General features: G+C 35.1%; 1 protein-coding gene across 1 annotated transcript; it reads left to right on the top strand.

Annotated features, from left to right (window-relative positions):
• LOC109831692 (DNA-directed RNA polymerases II and IV subunit 5A) lies at nucleotides 8,163-21,940 on the top strand. The gene is made up of 4 exons (XM_020399074.1): nucleotides 8,163-8,477; nucleotides 18,807-18,986; nucleotides 19,132-19,245; nucleotides 21,557-21,940. Exons 1-4 carry the CDS (start codon nucleotides 8,280-8,282, stop codon nucleotides 21,680-21,682), a joined length of 618 nt encoding a protein of 205 aa, XP_020254663.1. The 5' UTR covers nucleotides 8,163-8,279; the 3' UTR covers nucleotides 21,683-21,940.

Raw genomic sequence — 22,442 nt, 5'->3', positions numbered from 1 at the left:
ATCTTGAGGTGATTGGATATTCAGATTCAGATTTTGTTGGGTGTTTGGATACTAGAAAATTCACATTTGGCTATTTGTTCCTTTTAGCTAGAGGAGAGATCTCATGGAAAAGTACGAAGCAGTCTGTCATTGCTGCATCGACTATGGAGGCTGAGTTCGTGGCATGCTTTGAGGCCACTGTTCATGGATTATGACTGTGAAATTTTATTTTAGGACTTGGAATTATTAACAGTATTGTCAAGCCGTTGAAAATTTATTGTGATAATGCTGCAACAGTCTTCTTTTCTAAAAACGACAAGTATTCGAAAGATGTTAAACATATGGAATTCAAATACTTTGCCGTTAAAGAAGAAGTTCAGAAACAAAGAGTGTCAATTGAACATATTAGCACAAATCTCATGATTGTGGATCCGTTAACAAAAGGATCGCCACCAAAGACATTTACTGAACATGTCGAAAGAATGGGCATTATTGAAAATTATCATTGACTTTTATGTAAGGTTTATGTTCTTTATATGTTTGACACTTCGAGCTCATCTAAACAGTGTTTCTGATATATTAATGCATCTTGTTTATTATTGTCAGTATATACATGAATGATTATGTGAATATTAACATGATATGTCTCTGATAATGACATTATTGTTGGACCATTATGATAATTCTCATTGCAGATCATGTTTAGTTTAAAATTAATATTGTGATACATGGAAGGGACTATGTCGATTTAACTATGTACGACCGCTATGATCCTTATTAGTTTTATACTTAATGATGATTGATGGTTTGATCAATATGATGATGGAATTAGCTTACACTATACATATTATATTGTATTATTAAATCATGATGTTAAATTATGAAACATGTGCCAAGTGGGAGAATGTTAGATTTTAGTGGCCCACGTTTTGTTTTAACCAACTTTAGTAGTCAAGTTATTTTTTCTCACGTTTTTAGTTAGCTTAAGAAACTGGTCATGTTTTATTTAGTTATATAACTACTCACGTTTTTATGTCAAATTCCTATTGATCAATTAAGATAACTACTTACGTTGATGGAGTGTGAGTGATTATTCTATTTAAAGGTTTGGTCCTTTCTCTACCTAGTATGTGAAAAAATTTCTCTCCATCAAGAAAATTTCGGAAAAGCTCAAGAGGGTTAAGGGAGAGAAACTCAAGTCCTCAACGTTGTTCATCTTGCAATCAATTTCTCTTCAAGCTTTAAATCATGGATCAATGTACGTTTTTTTCTTAATTAATTGTTCATAGTGAAAATCATTTGTTCTAAGATCTTGGTATAATGATAATCAAATCAAAATGGAAGTTTAGATCGATTTGCCTAAATATAAATTAAGGTTACACTACCATCAAAAAATAATGGGAGCCATATGAGAAGGATTTCACAGTAACCCCCTTCCTCCCAACTACATACAAAGAGACCAAGGGGGAAGAAAAAGAGGATAAGAGGAAGAGATGAGGATGATATTGGTAGAAGTGGATCATCACAAGTTAGCAAGAGAGTGCACAAATATAGCAGATGCCATGGACTTGGCCATCACAAGATCTCTTGCAAACAACCTATCAATGTTACAAGTGAGAGTAGTCAAGACGCACCAAGGTAATTTTTTCCTGTATTTTTGTATACATTATTTAAGTGTATGCTAATGTTATACTTTTTTTGTAGCCATGGTGGACCAAATAACAGTAGAGGAAGGGGTAGGAACAATAGAGGAAGAGGTAGAAGGACAATTACATCAAGGCAACAAGATGCTAGAGCACAACAACAACACAGAGGACCAATTGCATCAAGGTATTGTATAATTATGTATTTGCATGTACACCAATGCATGAATACTTAAATGTATGATGTGTTGGTCGAAGCTAAATGCTATTAGAGGAATTCGAAGGGGTGGGAGGACAACTACTGCAGCACCATCCTCATCTCAGGCATCTGCGACATGGACTCCACTACCACGACTAACTTGGATGAATCCATAACTCTCACAAGTACAGCCTCCATCTCAAAATGCAACAATGTCACAATATACACACCAAGAGGCCAACTAAATAAGTCAACCATCTGAAACTGGAGCTGTTGGCCATATGAAATGGCTCTAATTTGTGTGGTTTAGTACCTACTTTTGTAATTTTCATGAATATGAGAGTATATGTGTCATTTTGCTGAACTTGTGGCTATGTTTCAAGGTGTACATAGTATTTTGTCTATTTTTCACATGCACACCTAGAAAAATTATAGTTACAGACCATGTTTTAGAGTCCAACGTGGTAATTTTGTGAACTTGTGCACTGTGTTTCAATGTGTACATGACATTTTGTCATATTTTGGACCATTTACACCAAGAAACACTTTCAACTGTGATGGATAATGTTCAAGACAATATTTCAGTTTGTTTGTGGGGTTGTTATATAATTTGGACACCTTGCACCTTGTTTCAATCCAATGAAAAATCTACTGTAAGTGTTGGTATCTTCATGAGATTGGTTTATGTTTTACATGGTGAAATGTGTATTTGTACAGGTTAATATGGTTTTATGCACAGGTTTCAAAAAATGTGTCTTGTGTAGTGGTTATTACTTGTAATTTTTAGCATCAGACTTATTTAAGGGAGCCTCAAAACTTATTTAAGCCAAGTGTTTGATCATTCCTCCTTGATCTATTTATTGTTTGTGAGTATTTGCATATACCAACCCTCTTTGTTCTTGTTTTTAGTACACATTTCTCTTTTTCCCGGTTTTATTAGCTCTCCAAAAAAAACCTTAATCCTAAAATTCCATCAATTGTTTGCTAATTTCCATTACTAAATTTGCAAAACTACAAGAAATTTCACTAAAGTTTAATTCAAATTTCGCTAAAGTTTAAATTCAAATTACATTAAATTACATCAAATTACATCAAATTGCTAAAATTTAGCAAAATAACACTTAATTTTTATTACATAATTCTTAAAAAAAAGTAATCCCAACACAACCAAAAGGATCCTCATTCAACATCAAAACTCCATCAAACTTCTTAGATAGCATGCTCAATTCCTTCCAAATTTTCACCATCAAGCTCCTACTGTCATCAACCCAAGCGAAATACCCACAACTCTTGTATGTTAAATTTCTATACTGTGGGCAAACATAGAATTGTAGACCTTTATTTTCTCCTTGCTTATAAGTGTAAGTCCACAATGCAACCCACAAAAACATCTCAAGTTAGCCCCATCAAGAGGAACTCCATTTAGTGTGTGAAGATGAACTTGAAAATTCCGTTGGAAGATGAATAGGGATTGAGATCTAGGCTAGAGAACGAGAGATGAGTAATGGAGGAGTGAAGTCGAAGAAAAATCTTATATAAGTTAAGAGGAAAAAAAGAGCTGTTATTGTTGGAAATTTATCAAAAAATAAGATTATAGTATGAAATAAATCCGAAATCAAAATAAATAAGAGATAAGAAAAATCAGGCCTGACGGGAGCAGTCGTGTATTCACTGTCCTAGAAGATTGAGAACCCGCCTATCGCCCTGGCGCAAATGGTTCTCTCCCCCCTAGCGGTAAAAGCCCCTGGAAACAGCCGACCTCCGTACTCGGGCGAGAGTACAGAGCTTCAACTCAGATGAAGAAGATTGCCCAAAAAAAATAATAACAAAATTTATAGAGGGGAAAAACAATTTTCTTTAAACCAGATGAGAGGAGAAAAACTTTATTTTCTTATGTTTTAGAATGTGAATAAGGGTGTATTTATAGGGTTGAGGGAGAGAGGATTCTTTCTAATTTTCCGATGTGGGACTAAAACACAAAGGCAAAATTATCTTTTCTTAATAAATATCCAACAGTCCCCCCCCCCAAAGGCAATATTGACTAAAAACTCAGAAATCAATAAATAAATCAAGAAATCATAAAAAAAATATAGGTTGGGCAACCTTACGTATCGTGAATTCGGAAGAGGTAGCTTTCGGCGCCTTTGAACCTTTCCTTAGTGAGTTCATCGCCACCTAAGAGACATAATGGACTAAGCCTTGAATTAGGCACATTGAATCAGGTATTGATAAAAACACACACAATATGTCTTCATCTATTGAGCAAAACGGGTTGAGCGTTAAAGGCCATGCTCACAATAAACCGACTCATGAGAGTTTCTAGGGGTCAGCCCAGCCCCCCCTAATCGCAGCCATCACGGTTCCTCTCACGTAGGTAAGTCCTCAAAGGGTACTACAGCTGTTTATTTAATACACCCCCATAATACACACGTTGGACTTATTAAGAGTAAAACTCAGCCTAGCCATCTGTATCATAAAAGCATCGTCATCATAGAGAAGGGGTAGTAGCGAAAGCTACATAGTGATATATGAATATATTTGGGTCGATGCTCCACACGAGTGTCACTAGTCCAGCTTGTTTCTACCACATTGAACCAACATTGGGACTACGTCTCCAAATAAGGGTTGGGTTGCCGCTGTCAGTGACCTCATCTATGGGCTTAACCCCATCTCCCTCGATAAATCCAGAACTAATCCCTTAGTCAAAGGGTCATCAAGATTCTTTTCACAGACTTTACAAAGTCTAGAATCATAACTTTGCCTAGCAGGCGTTGTATTTATTTATCAAGTTCTTATTTTGTAATTAGTCCATCATATTGTTTGAAATTGACATTAGGTCATGGTCTATGATCATAAAAGATTGAAATTGACATTAGGTCATGGTCTATGATCATAAAAGATCATAGTCTATGTCTGAAGATGTAAACACGTAGTATTTGTGCAGATTAGGATTTGAACTTAATATTTGAATATTTCAAACTAATGTGGAACTAAAATTCTGCAGTTATGCATATGCACATACATGAATGAAATTAATAATAGATACATGCAGAGCATTCAAGAGAATAATATATTTCATACTTCATAATTCATATGCATAAAATTTTTAAAAAATTCTTCTATTATAAGAGGTTACAAATTGGTTGCCTACAAAGGAGACCGTCCAAATTTAAATCGGTTGCCTACAAATGAGACCTTCCAAATTTAAATTGGTTGTCTACAAAAAAGACCTTCCAAATTTATGTTGTCATTTTCTAGTACCACCTCTTATACAAATAATAATAATAATATTTGTACATACGTGCTTTAAATTTTAAAAGTGCATTCTTGCATAAAACCTTATAATTAATCATGTAACAAATGCAAGTTATCTAAAAGGACATATGAACATTTATTGCAATATCCATCATAACGCAATAAAAAAGATGAACTTTACATTTGAAGATTTGAAATATAATCCACCATATAAAATAGAATTTTAAAAGATGCACCTCTTTGATTTGGTTCGCTCATGAATTGATCATTTATCATTAGGCAATATATGATGCAAGAAGCATAATTAAATAAATGCATATGAATTTTTTCTCATAATTCTGGTTCCTCTTATTCCTAACCAAAAACTCCTTAAGTGAAAAGATTAAAGTTTTACCCGGGTAGTTAGCCAGGTAAGAATAGTACTAGAGGTTGATCAAAGATCAATTAAATACATCGTTCCTTGCAGAGCGCGTTACGCAACCCCTAAATCTTGTCTTAGACACCAACTAATCCAAGAAAACTTGAATCGGTTCACTCAATGAGTTTTTGTTCCTTAACATTATATAGAAACTTTAAAATATTTCCTACAAGCATTTAATTTGCCAAGTAATTATACTGCAAACATATGTTGGATAAGGTCGAGGATGGGTTTACCTATTGATGTTCGAACCTCATGATTTTTATGTCTTGAGAGTAAAAACTCATCTGCTGCAGACAACTGCCACTTAAGTTGGGTTCGGGTCGGTTTGAAAATTTTTCAACCCGAACCGACCCGAACCGACCGAATATAGTGCAATACTACTCATTCTGATATCAAATCCTGCACAATCCATCCCTAAAGAGTCAAAGACTCAAACCCTAAACTCATTTTCTGAATCATTATGGGTTGAAAACAATATCATTATATCAGTGTTTAATACTTCATAATCTCCTACTTTGTTGATATCTTTTTTTTCTTTAACACAGTTTGTTATTTGATAAGAAGTTTGATGAAGTTAGAACCGAACAAACCGAACCGAACCGTATCGAACCGACTTGTAACAGTTCGGTTCGGTTTTGAATTATAGGCGGTTCGGTTCGGTTGTTCAAATTTTGATAAAAACCGAACGTTCGGTTTTGAATTATAGGCGGTTCGGTTCGGTTGTTCAAATTTTGATAAAAACCGAACCGAACCGACTGTTGCACACCCCTAGTCAAAACCATGTTTATGAGGCTTTCAAGAAAAAAATAAGTACACCGATACAAATTTTATAGACATGTTTCATTGAACATTACAAAAGAGTGCATATTCACTGGCACAAGGGGAGAATGGTAGGTTTTAGAGGATTCTTACATATATAAAATAGGTTTTAGAAACCAAATTATCATAGAACAGTAATTGTATTTTTATGAACAAAGAAGAATAATAATCTGATGAACCATGCTCTATGTAAGCATTAAGCAGATTTTTTTAAATAAAATGAATATTAAAAAAACTATTTTTAAATGAACAGTAATGTTTTTTTAATTGAACGGTACCGTTCTTAAAAACAAATGAACATTATAGTTTTTATTTTTAATTAACAGCAATTAAATAAATACAATAAATGTAGTATTTATCAATAATTAAAATTAAATAAATACAATAAATGTAGTATTTATCAATAATTAAAACCGTTAATTACATATTTAAAATTATTTTGGATTAACTTCAAATTAAATTTGAAATTATCAATAATTAAAACCGTTAATTACATATTTAAAATTATTTTGGATTAACTTCAAATTAAATTTGAAAAGAAATAATTAACAGCAATTAAAAGCAATTAAAAGCAATTAATTGCAGCAATAAATTAGATTAATTACTAGTTAAGAACAATTAATAGTAATTAATTTATTACAGTAACTATTTGATTATAATAATTAAATCGGATGAACAGTAACTGTCTCGGGTGAACAGTAACGATCTCGGATGAACGGTAACGGTCTCGGATGAACGGTAACACAACTGATTTTTTTTATACAATTAATAGATAAGCAAGAAATTAGCAGTAATTTTTTTAGCAGTAACTTTTTAAATGAACAGTAAATACACGATTACCATGATTTTTATGAACATAAATTTTTCGGGTGAACAGTAACCGAAAACAATATTTTTTAAGCAATGTTAACAGCAGATATATGAATAGATCTAAATCAACAGTAACAGAAAAGATGAATTTTTTTCGGGTTTAAATCAAAAGCTATAAACTTCTCAATCTTCTAGATTGTTGGAAATTTATCAAAAAAATAAGATTATAGTATGAAATAAATCCGAAATTAAAATAAATGAGAGATAAGAAAAATCAGGTCTGACGGGAGCAGTCGTGTATTCACTGTCCTAGAAGATTAAGAACTCACCTATCGTCCTGACGCAAATGGTTCTCTTTCCCCCTAGCGGTAAAAACCCCCGGAAATGGCCGGCCTCTGTACTCGGGCGAGAGTACAGAGCTTCAGCTCAGATGAAGAAGATTGCCCAAAAAAAAATTAATAACAAAATTTATAGAGGGGAAAAACAATTTTCTTTAAACCAGAGGAGAGGAGAAAAACTTTATTTTCTTACGTTTTAGAATGTGAATAAGGGTGTATTTATAGGGTTGAGGGAGAGAGGATTCTTTTCAATTTTCCGATGTGGAACTAAAACACAAAGGAAAAATTGCCTTTTCTTAATAAATATCCAACAGTTATGTCCACTAATATTAACCGTTAGAGAAGATGAATAGTGTTCGGTTCGGGTCCATCGGGTTTAATGAGCTTAAGTGGGTTTGGGTATGAGGTCTAGGGATATGACTGTCCTAACAAATCTATTTTTAACCCAGAGTAACCATAGGATTAATATCAATATATTTATGCAATTTAGGGGACTATGTCAAAATAGGAGTGATGTAAGGGACTAATCGAAAAAAAAACCCTTTATAGAAGTCTGGGAGATTTTATTTAAAACTTCCCAAAGTCCAGGGGCTTCGTTATGAAATTTGCATGCAACTTTACAATTTACAAAAACTAACAATCAGAAGGACTATTCTGCAAAAGATCGTTGATACATGTGTCCGATTTTAGCTGCTAAAAACATCCCACCGTTTCAAAAAACTTCCCCCTTTTTTGTTCTCTTCCGCCGATCCTCCGCACCTTTTAAACCCCCTAAAAAACCTACAAACCCTAGAAACCATCACCATCTTCAATCAATGGCGGAGGATCAGACGGCGAGCAGGCTGTTCCGAATCCGGCGAACTGTGATGGAGATGCTCAGAGATCGAGGGTACTTGGTTGTGGATTACGAGGTAAAGATGAGCAAAAATGAGTTCTTGAACAAGTTCGGCGAGGGCGTGAAGCGAGAGGACCTCATGATCAGCAAATCCAAGAAGAACGATCCAACCGATCAGGTCTAATTACTTAATTCTAGTTCAGTTGGCAGTAATTTTTGTTTGATTTCTTCTAATATCGTGGTAGTTAGGGTTTTGGGTAATTGCTCTGTAAGAAATGGTTCTTTTTTATTGATCGATTGGTTGAATTTAAAATTTCGGATATTAGTTATTGACTTTCAAGAAATAAATCATTGTTGTTGCTTGGTAACGTTGACTAATTCTAGGCTTGTTCGTGTTACATGTGTAAGGGAGGGTTTTGTTTGAAGGGTTTTTTTTTTTTTTTTGTGCTGGTTGATTTTTAGGAAGAAAGTTTGTGTTTTTTTTTCCCGAATAGATTTGGGTAGTTTGTGATTTTAGAGGAAAGGACGTTCTGTGACGTTGCATGTAAGAGGAATGACTTAATGTGCTTATCTTTTATTGTTTTAATGGCTGCATTTAAATTGCATGAACGTTGGTTGCATTTAAATTCAACTACCAGTAATTTTACTTTGTTTCTTTGAATTTCGAGGGAACTCGTTTTTGGGGTTGGCACTGTTGGGTAGTTTGATGTTTTGGAGAAAGGGTTGTTATTGCGGTGTTGCATGTAGGAGAAATGGCTTTGTTTGAAGGGTCTGTTTTGAATGATTTTTAGGAAGAAAGTGTTTGGCCAAACTGATATCAAGGGTCTGTTTTGAATGATTTTTAGGAAGAAAGTGTTTTGGCCAAACTGATATCGGGTTATTTTGATTTTAGAGGAAAGGTGACTTGTCACGAAGTTGCATGTGAGAGAAATCACTCAATGTGGTTTCCGTTTAAATTTCAAGACCGTTGGTTGTCTTTGGTGTTTGGTAATTACTATTTTGAAAAAAAAAACAGTGAGTTGTGCTGTTGCATGTAGGAGAAATAGGGCAATATTTGAAGTTTTGTCGTATTTGATGATTTTTAGGAAGAAAGTGTTTTTGCCAAATCGATAAAATGTCAATTTCTGTTAGAAGAAAGGTGACCTCTTGCGAGGTGGTGTGCAAGAGAAATGACTCAGTGCAGTTTCCTTTTGCTGTTTGAATGGTTGCTTTTATATTTCGAGATTTTAGCTATTGAATTTTTTGATAGAAAATCAGCGTTGTTGCTTGCTATTGTTGGGTAATTCTTCGTCTAGAGGAAAGGTGAATTCTTATGATGTTGCAAGCAGGAGAAAGGTATTGATGTAAAGTTTTTTTGTTATATTGGCTAATTTTAGAAGGAAAATCTTTTTTTAGAGGAAAGGCGATTTCTCGGGGTGTTGCATGCAAGATAAATGACCCAACGTAAAGCTTTCTGCCATACAAGATTAAATATCTAACATGATAATGCCGAAAGTCATGATTTCCTATTAAAGTAACTCGATGTAACCTAGTGTTTAGCAGCATGTCCCACGCAACATCTAACTTCCTTTATTCATTCTGTTTTAAATAGGTCTATCTAAATTTCAAGATCAGGGATCTTACTTTTGCTTTAGTTCAGTACTCTTGCCATATTGGTACCAAATAACTGCTTCTAGACAAAGGTCGAGTTTCAGAATGTTGCATGTAACTATGTAAGAGAAATGGATCTATGTAAATGTTTGTTGTTCCAAGTAGTTGATTTCGAAAAATAATTGGTTTACTCTTTATTTATATTGTTCTTATACCTGTTTTATAAAGGAAAGTCTTCAGTGTGTTGCATGTAAGAGAAATAACTCTATAATATAGTTCCTGAGATGATTAAAAAAAATCAAAAGGAACTACTAAACTTCCTATTTCATTCTATTTGACTTATCAATTCATCAAAGTGTTAAGTAGCCCCTATTTAGTGGCATGTCTGACGTGAATCAAGGCTAGATGTTCTTTGTTCGTTCTATTTGGATGAGTCTTTTTGAAAGTTCAGATATAGAATTTCATGTTTTACTTCTTGTTAGTTCTCATATCATTAGAAAGAAAGTTGCAGTCTTACCATACTGGTAGTGAACAATTATGCTTTTAGAAGAAAAGTGAATCCTCACGATATTGCATGTAAGGAGAATGAGATGCATCAAGATCCTTGTTGTGATTACGGAAAGACATTGATTTTTTTCTTGCCATAGTGATATTGAATGATTTTTTTTAGAGGAAACCTGAGTTTGTGAGTTTTTTTGGCATATGAAAGAAATGACTTTATGCTAATCCTTACCATATTAGATGATGTGTAATCTAATATAATCGTAGCGAGCTACAATGCGGGACATAAAGTCTCCTTAAGCGCACCATGCCCAAGATGATGCACACATCTCTGTGAATGAGACGCATACATTATTTTTCTAATACATATATCAAACCAAAAAGCAACATGTTTATGAACTTTGATATAAAAAAGATGCCAGAATAAATAATTTCACCTATCAAATCACAATATGAGGTCGTAATTCATAATCGTAACAATAGTTAAAAGAGAGTTAATGATACTTTAACATTGTCCTCCCTATTTCCAAAAAATTAGTCATAGCGAAAACATTTCAAAGAAATTTTTCTTTGAAATCATACATCCGGAATTACTAACATTCTAAGAAGCAGAACATCTACCATAACCTATTTAGATCCTGATTTAACAATGCTTCCTACACATAAGTCAGGACAAAGAAGACACATAATCAAATTCTAATTAATAATTATTGATGTCATAATATCTAGAATAATTATTTATGATTTCACAAGATATAGAAGAAGCAACAACAATAAAAAAAGAAAAAAAATGAAGAGATGAAGTTGAAGGACAAGAATATGGGGAAGAAGAGAAAGAGAATGGGGAAACACTGTCAAAAGAGAAGGCAAAGAGTAGGAATAAAATGATGTAATAGCAATAGTAGGAGGCAGCAAGGTGCATTGAAGCACACCAAGGCGCATCAAGGTGTGAGGGCACAATGTGGTGCGTGCTCCGCGAACACGATGTGCCCTGCATAGCCGTACCTCATGCAAGGAGCAACGCCCCAAAGTGGCCGGCAGCCAACGCTATCACTCAGTATTTTCAGGACAACACTAATTAGATAGTGCAACCAAAAAAAAAAGAAGAAGCTCCTTCCGTTGATCCAACATGCAGAATATTAAAATGCATTTAAACTAATTCGGTGTGTACCCTACAATAGTGTCTTGTTCCATGTGCACCAGTGATGAAAATCCTTGGATGTATTGCTCTGCAGAGCAATGGCATGAGATAATCCTCGGAATCAGGTCCCATGCTTGTTGCTATTTGAAGTAGTATTGGAGGTTTCTTTTGATCCCAAAAGTGTTTCTTTTTATTTTTTTAATTTAAATAATCTATTTATTGCTTGGAGTTTTAGAGAAAGAAAGGAAAAAGTGATAGATTTTAGAAAGAAAATGAGCAATTTTGCTATATTTGTATCAATCAATGTTTTTTAGTGTTGGGTCCTTGTGATGTTGTATGTACTGATAATAGCTATGTGAAAGTTCTTGCCGTAATTAGATGAAGTGATGGATAAGATATCAAAACATAAAGAGAGTACCTCTGGTTTTATTTGATCCTACATGTAGCTTGTGAAAATCATGAAACTAAGGCAATGTACCTCCTAGATAGTCTAGCAGGGATGATCATTTATTAGACGTGCTCTTATTAACTATAGAGAAAGTCGCTTGAGCATCAAGTCTCTTGTATCCCATGCATACCTGCCAAAATAATCTTAATTGTTCTTGGACAGCTTAGTTGTTTTGGGGTATTTTAGATGTAGATCATTGTTTATGTTAGTTAAGAGAAATATGGAATATTCATATTAGTTATGCACTCACAGTAGCAGTTTTGTGAAGGTGCAAGGTGCAAAGTAAGGCTCAAAGGCCTTAACATACCCAACTCACAAGGTACGGTTCAGATCTCGATTAAGTGAGATATGCGTCTCACTGAAGTGAGGCACAACCACAGCCACACATTTTTCCTTTATATCTTTAATGTAATAATGATTTAAGTAAGAGGAGCCAAAATTAATTGCATTATATGATGATTGTTAATATTGAATTTTAGGCAATTCTTTTTCATGTCGAGAATTTTTGTTCTCTAAGTAGCTTAGAGGCTATGATTCTGTAAAAATTGTCAATCAATGGGTAGAGAGCGATATTGCGTTAAGGCAAAGTAGAGAAAAGGAAGCAGAGAAGAGGATAGGACAATGAAAAAAGGACAGCGAAGAAAGATTAAGCAACCAACCACATAATGGAGAAACGAAAAATGAAAGAAGAATCATAATGAAAAAGAGGAAGAAAATTAGAAAAGGAAAATCTTAATGAGCATGCTAATAGTGAAGTAGAGAAAAGACGAAAAGCAAAATAAATAAATAAATAAAGGAACAAGAAATAGAATCTATATTATTAATAATTATTTTTATTGACGTATCTAGAATAATAGTTTGTAACTAAGTTGCATGGATACGAGTACATGTGCAGGTGCGAATACAGGTACATGACATGGCAGATTTCTAAAAGGTAGGGTATGAGGACACGGCTAAAACAAATGGGTTGTAGTTATAGTTCTGAGCTAGATATGCAAATGACCATTTGAAATCATGGTTACTCAACCAAATATCGGTTATAATGAACTCGACCCTTGTTTAACAAGTTTCAAAACTAGATGTGAAGTGTAGGATATATATCTAGGAAGTGTATGACAAGCGTTAAAATTGAAACATATATTGTATAATTGAGTATACATATAAATAAATGCATGCATATATTTAAGGAATGTCCAAGAAGTGTTAGGCATTGGTACACATACGGATACAAGACATTTCAGTTACGGGCACAACTTCGTAATAGATGTACCCATGTAACATAGGTTTGTAATTTCACATCAATGTGCTAGATATATAACAATAGCAACAATAGGAAAAAGGGTAAGAGGAGAAAGAAGAGTATACAAGAAAGGAGCAAGAGGAGAAAGAGAATAAGGAGGATATAAGAGAAATTGAAATAAGAGGAAAACAGGACAAGCAGTGACAATACCAGAATAGCATGGTGCATAGAGGCACAACAAAGCACAAAGCAAGGTGCACCGAGGCACGCATCTTGCTTACACAACGTGCTCCACACTTTATCCTTGGTCCAAAGTAAACGCATCACTTTATAGCATGTGGCGTCTAAGGCGATCATCTTGGTGCACCTGTGACAACACTTCATCCTAGTATTGAAGCGAAATAAGAGGGGAAGAAGATTAAGCAGTGACAATACCAAAATAATGAGGTGCATAGAGGCGCAGTAGAGGAAAAAGCAAAGTGCACTGAGGCACGCACCTTGCTTATACGATGTTCGCCACACTCCATGCACGGTTCAAATGCATCACTCCAAAGCACGTGGCACCCGAGGCGATTATCTTGGTGCACTTGCGTCAACACTTCATCCTAGTATTGAAAGAATATGGGTGTGGTTTTTGGATTTCTTTTCTTAGAAGATTTCCAAATAAATTTCTAATCCTTTTTCGTGTGACTTTTAGCAAACTGTATTTGTAGTGAATGGATAAGAAACACGACCACTTCAAAGCAAGCCCGTTATGTATGTCAATCACTTATCAGATATAAGATATTGTCACTTTCCCTTCACATACTATGTAGTAGTATGGAGTTAGAAAAATCATTAAAATGTTTGTCGAACTGTGTAGTAGTACGGAGTTAGAAAAACGATTAAAATGTTTACCAAACCATATCAATTTTTTCAAAAAATTACTAATCGTTGTGTTCTATGCTTGGAACCATACATTGCTTGACATGCATAAAAAGATGGTTTGATAAGTGGTTTAGTATCACACAAGAATCGAAACATCTCATAAACGTGTAATGCTTATCATAGAGATTGTCATTGATTTTTCTTACGGAAGCTCTGAATCTTTGTTTGATTTCATGACCTGATAGAAGCTATGGAATTGAACACTAAAATTTATATTTTTATATCTGTTTCTAATGAAAATGGAAGTAATTAGTAGGAGGTTGATGTTTAAGATATATGATATGTGTGTTCATATATACATATATTGTCATGTTGCATTTTCTCTATATGCTACTTAACTATTTCCATGTCGTATCTTGGGTTATGTCATACAATCCAAGAATCTCGTCATGTTTATGTTTCATGTGTAAATGGAAAAAACATTCATGTTGGACATTTATAGCTATACCATGTAGAGAGAGAGAGAGAAGACAAAGTTATTATTCCATCAAACTCTAACCTCTCTTAAATAGAGATAAGGAGGATATTACAAAATAGGTATGAGATATGGTCATATCTAATAACATCTGATAATATCAACTAATACTAATAATATATAATGTTCTCCTTCAAGTTGGAGTTTATATATTATATATGCCCAGCTTGTTACATATGGGAACATAACTTAGTTGTGAGAAGATGTCAGCACTCATAATAGAGGTCACAACCAGAGATCAGTGGAGCATAAGTAGAATAAGAACAAAGTTAGACAGAGATCACAAGCAAATACTCATTTTTGTAAGCACTAGACATTCAGCTAGCCAGAAATAGAAAATCTCAACATAGGAACCAAGCCATATCAACTCATATCAAAGCAAGAAGAAACCTTCTGCGGGGCCCATAATGTTGGTAGATGTGAGATATCCTGGAGTTATATTTAGCAATTTATGTTAGTATCTACACTTTTGTGGTGTTGGGAGTGTAGATACATATGTAATAGCCATATGCTTTTAATGGAAGGAAGATGGCTGAAGCTTCAGTTTAAAGCTTCGTCCTGTTTTCTCAACAAAAAAGGAAAAAAGAAAAAGAAAAAAAGAAACCTTATGCAGGTTGGCTAGTAGAAAACCTATGCGAGTTAGCCATGAGAAACCCTAGGCGGGTTAGCCGTTAGAAGCCCTAGGCGGGTCAGTCAATAGAAACCCCAGGTGGGGGTCAACCATTAGAAACCTTAGATGAGTCAGCTAGAAGAAGTAACAAGGTAAAAAGAAAACCTCTCGATCGATCATTGCTAGCTCACTCTTGATTTCAGCGATATTTGAAGAGAAAGATGATAACATCAAGGTACCTTGCTGACAAGAAAATATCTCCCAAGAGTTTTGATCAGAGGAAAGCTAGATGTTGAAGCTAAGCATCGGATGACAACGGAAGGATTACTGTTCAAAAATGCAAGGTTTTAAATGTCAGGTGTCGGGTTCATGTCGGACGGCTGAAATCCATGTCGGATAGCGAAAATCGGGATATATCGGGGGTCATGGACTAAATATCGGATTGTCATATCGGGTGGTGTGTATATGTATAATATCATGTCCTAAATGTAATCTAAGCATTCCTAAATTCAATATAAGCATAATTTATAAATTCTAGAGGAGGCGTCGGTGATGGGTGGATTCCGAAGTCACAGGGAAGCTGTGCCGGCGACGGGACGTCGTAGGGAGGCAGTGTCGAGGCTCTTCTTCTTCTTCGTTTGCTCGGGATCCTTCAGATAAGTCACCGACCACCCTCTTCCCTTTATTCCGGCGATGGGATACCCTGCCGCCATCGGGTTCGGTTGGGGTTCGGATTTCGGGACGCAACGGGAGATGGACGACGGGGGCCGAGATGGAGGTGTGAAGCGCTCGTCGTTCACGAAAAGAGTGATCGGTTTCCAAATCCGCTGTAGCCCTAATTTTTCTCTTTTCTTTCTATCGGGTTCATAAGAAACCCTTAAACATGAGAACGTGTCAAACGAGTTTGGGTTTCTATCACTAAACCCAAATCTAATAACAAAAAACAGATCTAAAAAAAAAGGATCATATCGGCCGATTTTTCAAAGCTGAAAAATCAGCTGATATGCGCGATATGGCCCTGATATTTCCGATTCGGTCCTGAAAACCGACATACGAATTGAAAACACCCATGTCGTGTCGTTCAAACCCTCAAACCGACATGTCGGCCGACATTTAAAACCTTGCAAAAATGTTATGCGAAAAACTTTTTAAAAGTTGCATCTAGGTCTGCACTGATCCACACACTGTTTGTTCTTAAGATTTTATGTCATATGTGCTAGTTGTATGAGACCTTTAGGAATTAGGTGTGATGTAACTTGTTTCTTTTGTAATATTGGACATTTTGGTCATTTCTCGAAAGAGGATGAAGTAAGGAGCTAGATTTGAAATACCATGGCTTCTTATAGGAGCCTAGTTTAGTATCTGAACATAATTGACTTGACATTATAACGTTTCTGGCTAGGTTAGCAAGCTAGCTTTTGGCATAGCGTCCGTTATTGAACACCAATTTTAGTATGCTCTAATAAATGACATTAATCATATGCACACAATATGTAACTATCTGGCTCTAGCCTTAAACTAAATTAATTAACAAATATATAAGAAATAATTGAACTTTTTAAGGGCTTATCTTTAAATATGGGATATTTGCCCCGTCATTCCGTTCATATATGACCGTTACGTAAAAGAGAAATGCCACTTGGACCATCAGTCTAGAGCATATTTTCCCCTGTACGCTGGATACATTAACCCAGTTTTGCTAGTTTCCTATTCTGGTCCTTTTTTGAGTCCCTGTAGCCCCCACATCCAATGGAACCCTAGAGAGCACCGTATATAAGGACATTTTGGGGGAAAAGAGGGGTGGAACTGATTGTCGGCCATTGGAGAAAAGAGAGGAATTGAGCTGATTCTTGATGGCCGACGAGGAAATGATGAGCAGGTTGTTTCGGATCTACCGAACTGTGATGGAGATGCTGAGAGATCGAGAATATGATGTGAAGGATGCTGAGTTAAAGATGAGCAAGATGGAATTCATTAACAAATTTGGAAGGGGTTTCGAAAGAGAGGCTCTCACCCTCACCAAAACCAAGGAGAATAATCCCAGTGATCAGGTTCATTCTGTTGATTTAGAATTATTTCCCTTACAATCATATGTTGTTCTTTCTAGATTTGATAACTTCTTTCAGGGGGAAAATGAGAACTCGCAACGATCTATACTATATAATGATTGTAATATTTATGAGATCCCATGTTAAATTCTAGATCTTTATCTATCCAATTATCAGCATCAGCATCAGCATCAGCATCATCAAATTGTATCTGTCATGTCAGATTGATGTTATTTCTTCTAGATTCTTAAGGAATCGAAATTTTCCTTGATTAACCCACCATAAATGTTGTTGACAACTGGATTGCAAATACACACACACACTAATGATCCGCAGAAAACTGGGAAGACACTAGCGATTTTATTATGGATTATCCATAATTTCTTTGGTTTCGTTGTGGAGAATAAATCTCCAAATATATTTGTAAAAAATGCTTCTAAAAAATGCCCCTAAAATTAATGCTTGTTCCTACATATAAATGATATAAATGCATCTGGATAAATATTTAATGCATGCATCTTTACCAAGTGCTAGGTGGAATCTTCTCAGGTTCCAGAATACTATTATGGGCCATATCACCTTCGTTTAGATTTACAAACTTACTTAGAGCAACAAGACTATATCTGCAACCATCTTTGTTCACTGCTAAAACCTTTTGTGATCATAGCAGTTCCTTTAAGACCTGCAGTTAGTTTACCTACACCATTGCAACTTAAATTGTGACAATCAAGAAGCTATCGACATTTCTAATCCTATTAATCTTCCATGTGAGAACAGTTCTATGGAATTAATTAACAATTTATGAGGGTAGTATCGCCCATGAGAGAGAGGGGATCCATTGGCTAACATTCTCTCTAAATTCATATTTGTAGTTACACAGAAACAAGTGTTTGATTAGTTATTTGATCTTTGATAATGATCTCCTAGTTTTCGTTGTTGTTATATCTCATAGTTGTCTTTTCGTCTGCGTGTGGGATTTTGTTTGCACAGAGTGCGTGTATACACAGCCCTTACTACAGTTATGATATGCTTGTGCACCTTTATATCTGCATGTGGAAGTGCGTGTATTTTTCTTTTGTGAACTTTATTTGTTTTGTGAGAGTAGACCAGTATACCATTCTGTAGATTAGCGCTCCACGGTTGAGGAATGTGGACCTTTCAGATATCACTTATCACAACAATGACCTTAGCTAATTTGTATGTCCTGTACTTGTACTAGTAATTTGCAGATATATGCTCATTCTGTTTTCTAAGTCTTCAATCATTATAAACAGTATATGTGCTAAATGAAGAGTATGCCTTCAGTCTAGATGGCTCAAACTCTAATCAGTTCTTTTTACCCCTTTTTTTGCAAGGGCATGAACTTTTTACTCTTACAAGTATCTTTATTGAAAAGAACTGACCCAAGTTCTTATTGACATTTTAAATTCAATTTATATGTGGTTCCTATTTTGGCTACACCTTGTTAACATATATATTCATGTACATCTATTGTTTTTCTCTCACATACTTTCTATTTGGAAACAGATCTACGTTTTCTTTCCTAATGATGACAAGGTTGGCATGAAACACATAAAGAAATATGTTGAGCTGATGAAGTCGGACAATGTTCCCAGAGCCATTCTAGTTGTTCAGCAGAATTTGACTCCATTTGCAAAAGCACACCTTCAAGAGCTCTCTCCAAAGTTCCATTTGGAAGTTTTCCTGGTGCGTTCATTATGTATTTTACCTAATACTTCCGTATATTAATGTTGGGAGCTGACATTGCTGAAATAAGAAAAATAGGCTTCCATCTAATTTGTTGACTCAAATATCATATATTTGTATTCTGATGTGAAGAAGCTAAATGCAGGAGGCGGAACTGTTGGTTAATATTAAGGAACATGTGCTCGTTCCTGAGCACCAAGTGCTGACAGCCGAGGAAAAGAAAACTCTGCTAGAGCGTTACACTCTAAAGGAAACCCAGGTATTCTTAATGATACATTTTCTGAGCATTAAGGCTGATGACTTATCTTTATATATAATAAACATGCCTTATCTTGAAATATCTAAATTTACCTGGAAACATAGTTAATGTAATTTTATGATATATATATATAGAGAGAGAGAGAGAGAAATATGGGTATGCTTGGTACCAAGCACAAATTTTGTGCTTGGTAGTGATTTGTCACATCCCTATCCACTCACTACCTATGTGAATTTGTTCCCACATTTGAATGAGTGGAGGGGGATTTGACACATCACTACCAAGCACAACTTTTTGTGCTTGGTACCAAGCATAGCCCGAAAAAAAAAAGAATTATTTCTTATATATATATATATATATAATATATATATATATATTATAATATATATATATGAGAGAGAGAGAGAGAGAGAGAGAGAGAGAGAGCAAAACTTGTGTCAACTTAAGTGATAGTAAAAAGTTGTCCACCAAACTTTTTAGCCACTCATATGTGTCTAGGGATCCTTGCATGATATGAATTTTTTTTATACTAATAAATGAGTGGCTAGGAATTTGGTGACATCAATTAAAGTTCATAGGAGTCTTACTCTCTCTCTCTCTCTCTGCTCCTCTCGTCTATATATATACTATATATATATATATAGAGGAGAGAGAGAGAGAATCATGGGTATGTTTGGTAGTGAGGTGGCACAATCCCCTCCCTCATTCAAATGGGGACCACCATTCACATGGGTTGAGGAGTGCATGGGGATAATACAACCATTTGAAGAGTGGAGGGGATTATTGCCACCTCACTACCAAGCAACCCATTTTCTCTCAATATATATTATATTAATATATATTATATATTTATATTATATATATATATATATTATAATATATATATACCACACAACACACACACACACACCACACACACACCATCAAAATACATGTAATTTGAAAGTTTAAATGAAATGCCTTGCACAGATGTTACATTTCAAGAGAGTATTCAACAAGTGTAAGAAGTGTCCTAAAGTATTAAAAAGTTTGCTTTTCGAAGTTAAAAATATACTATTACATTGAAAAATCTAGAAAGTTCACACCCTCAATTGAGGGCAAAATAGAGAATTGTCCGGGAACTATGCAAGGAGGATCATTACCATGCATATTTGATGTGTGTTTGGAAAAGGCTTATATATAGGACAAACTAGTATGTTACTGGACGATAAGCTGAACAACTGCATGCTATTTTTATTAACATTAAAGTGCTTCTTGCTCTACATAATCCAGTAAGTCCTTATAATCCTCCTTTTTTTTTATGTCATGGCCCCATTCTACCTTTTATTTATGAATCCTTCATGAGACAGGATGACCTGTCCATCCTGTTGTTTGTTTATGTTGTGATTGTGCTTTATTTAAAGTAACTAGTCATTATGAAGGCTTTCACTGAAAATGATACTTGGTTGTTGTATTTCATAAATCTTTCATTGTTCTTAAGAAAGTTACCATTTTTAAGTGAACCAACCAATCAGCCCCATGAATGCAAGGTTTCTTTGGTCCATAGTTCCAAAGAAGCCTTGAATAGTTTGATATATTTTACAATTGAAGCCTATATTACTATAAACATATTAGTTAATGTTTTTTCTATGACGTGTGACTGATGTTGTTTGCTTGATCTCATTAGTATTATAAGTTCACTCACATGATTGAGCCATATTGGTTTAATATGTGGAAATATCAGATATTTCTGTCTTGCTAGAAGCATCACATGTTGACGCTTAACTCAATTACTGGCTTAGCTAGTGTTATGCTTTGTAGAACTGAAAACTCTCGTTAAATTCAGTAGTGTTCTACTATTTGCTGTATTTGTGCGGAGCTAAATCATCATTCATCAGTTTGTGTCAGAATTCAGATAGCCGAGGGTTTTTTCTTTGATCAGGACCAGGAAGACTATAAACACCATTGCAGAGTTGATTTGTTCTCGAATTAGTTGCGCACAGACCCCCTATCACTGTTTTGGATCTACGACCCTGTAGTTTCATTGTTGCAGATAAGGCACTAAGGTTAACCTTTTTTTGTTCCCCTCTTCTACCCTTGTTGAAAGTCAGGCTGATAATATTCACAGGTGAAACTGGTGAGTACATCTGATGAGACTAAAAGAGTAGAAAATTTTTTCAAATCAGGGGTCTGTCTGCAACAATGAAACTTCAGAGGTATTAGTTCAAAACAGAGATACTGTCCATGTGTAATTAAATCCTTTTTCTATAAAAGATCTGTGACTTATCAGTATGCTAAGACAATTTATTTTCTGTTTTTGTGGTTTTCTCAGCTCCCGCGAATTCAAATCACAGATCCAGTTGCAAGGTACTATGGGCTCAAGCGTGGACAGGTGGTGAAGATCATCAGGCCTAGTGAGACTGCTGGAAGATATGTTACCTATCGCTATGTCGTTTAAGTTCGCAACAAAAATGCTGCTGCTCAGAGATTTTCTCATAATGTTATCTGTTCAATAGCTTCTCTAGTCAGAGAATCCGAGCAGTAGCCTTCACCCTTGTTTGCTGTCTGCTCATATTAACATGAAGTGCTGTTACCAAAACATTGCAGTGCTATAAGTTAAAAACAATGGGGCAGTGTGTAATAAAGCAGGGTGTTATGAGACCGTGGTTCTAATGTAAGCGTGTTTGGTGTGGTTAATTTGGTTTGCATTAGATTTTGGAAGATGGTTTTCAGCTGATTTTGCTTCTTTCGAGCCTGCAGGATTTAGCTCTGAAGGCCTTGCATATTAGAAAGATATTTTGCTTCTTTTGAATGTGCAGGATTTAGCTCCGAAGGCCTTATATTAGAAAAGATGATTTGGTTTATAGGTTATCTTTTCTATGGGTATCATACAGGTATAAGTACAGGTATAAATTCTTCTTCGATGTGCTCCAAACTTGGGTGCTGTTCTTCCCTCTGAGCATACATGGCTGTGTCAGTTTGGGTCTCGTTGTGACGATATCTTTTCTTTATGACCAATGTTTATTTTGCTTGGGTTATTTACACTTGAATACCCACAATGTTTACCCCCATTTTAGTTTTGATTTGATACCCCATTTACCCAAAAGTTCCCTCAGAGTTTAACAAAATCTAACTAGTTGATACAGTCGGAAGGAGATTACAAAGAGCTGTTTTGGTTGAAAATCTTATTTTTAGTTTGCGAAAAGTTGGGTCCAAGT

This window comes from Asparagus officinalis, chromosome 2, assembly GCF_001876935.1.
Source record: "Asparagus officinalis chromosome 2, Aspof.V1, whole genome shotgun sequence".
Taxonomy (NCBI): Eukaryota; Viridiplantae; Streptophyta; class Magnoliopsida; order Asparagales; family Asparagaceae; genus Asparagus; species Asparagus officinalis.
This window is presented reverse-complemented; position numbering and strand designations above follow the sequence as displayed.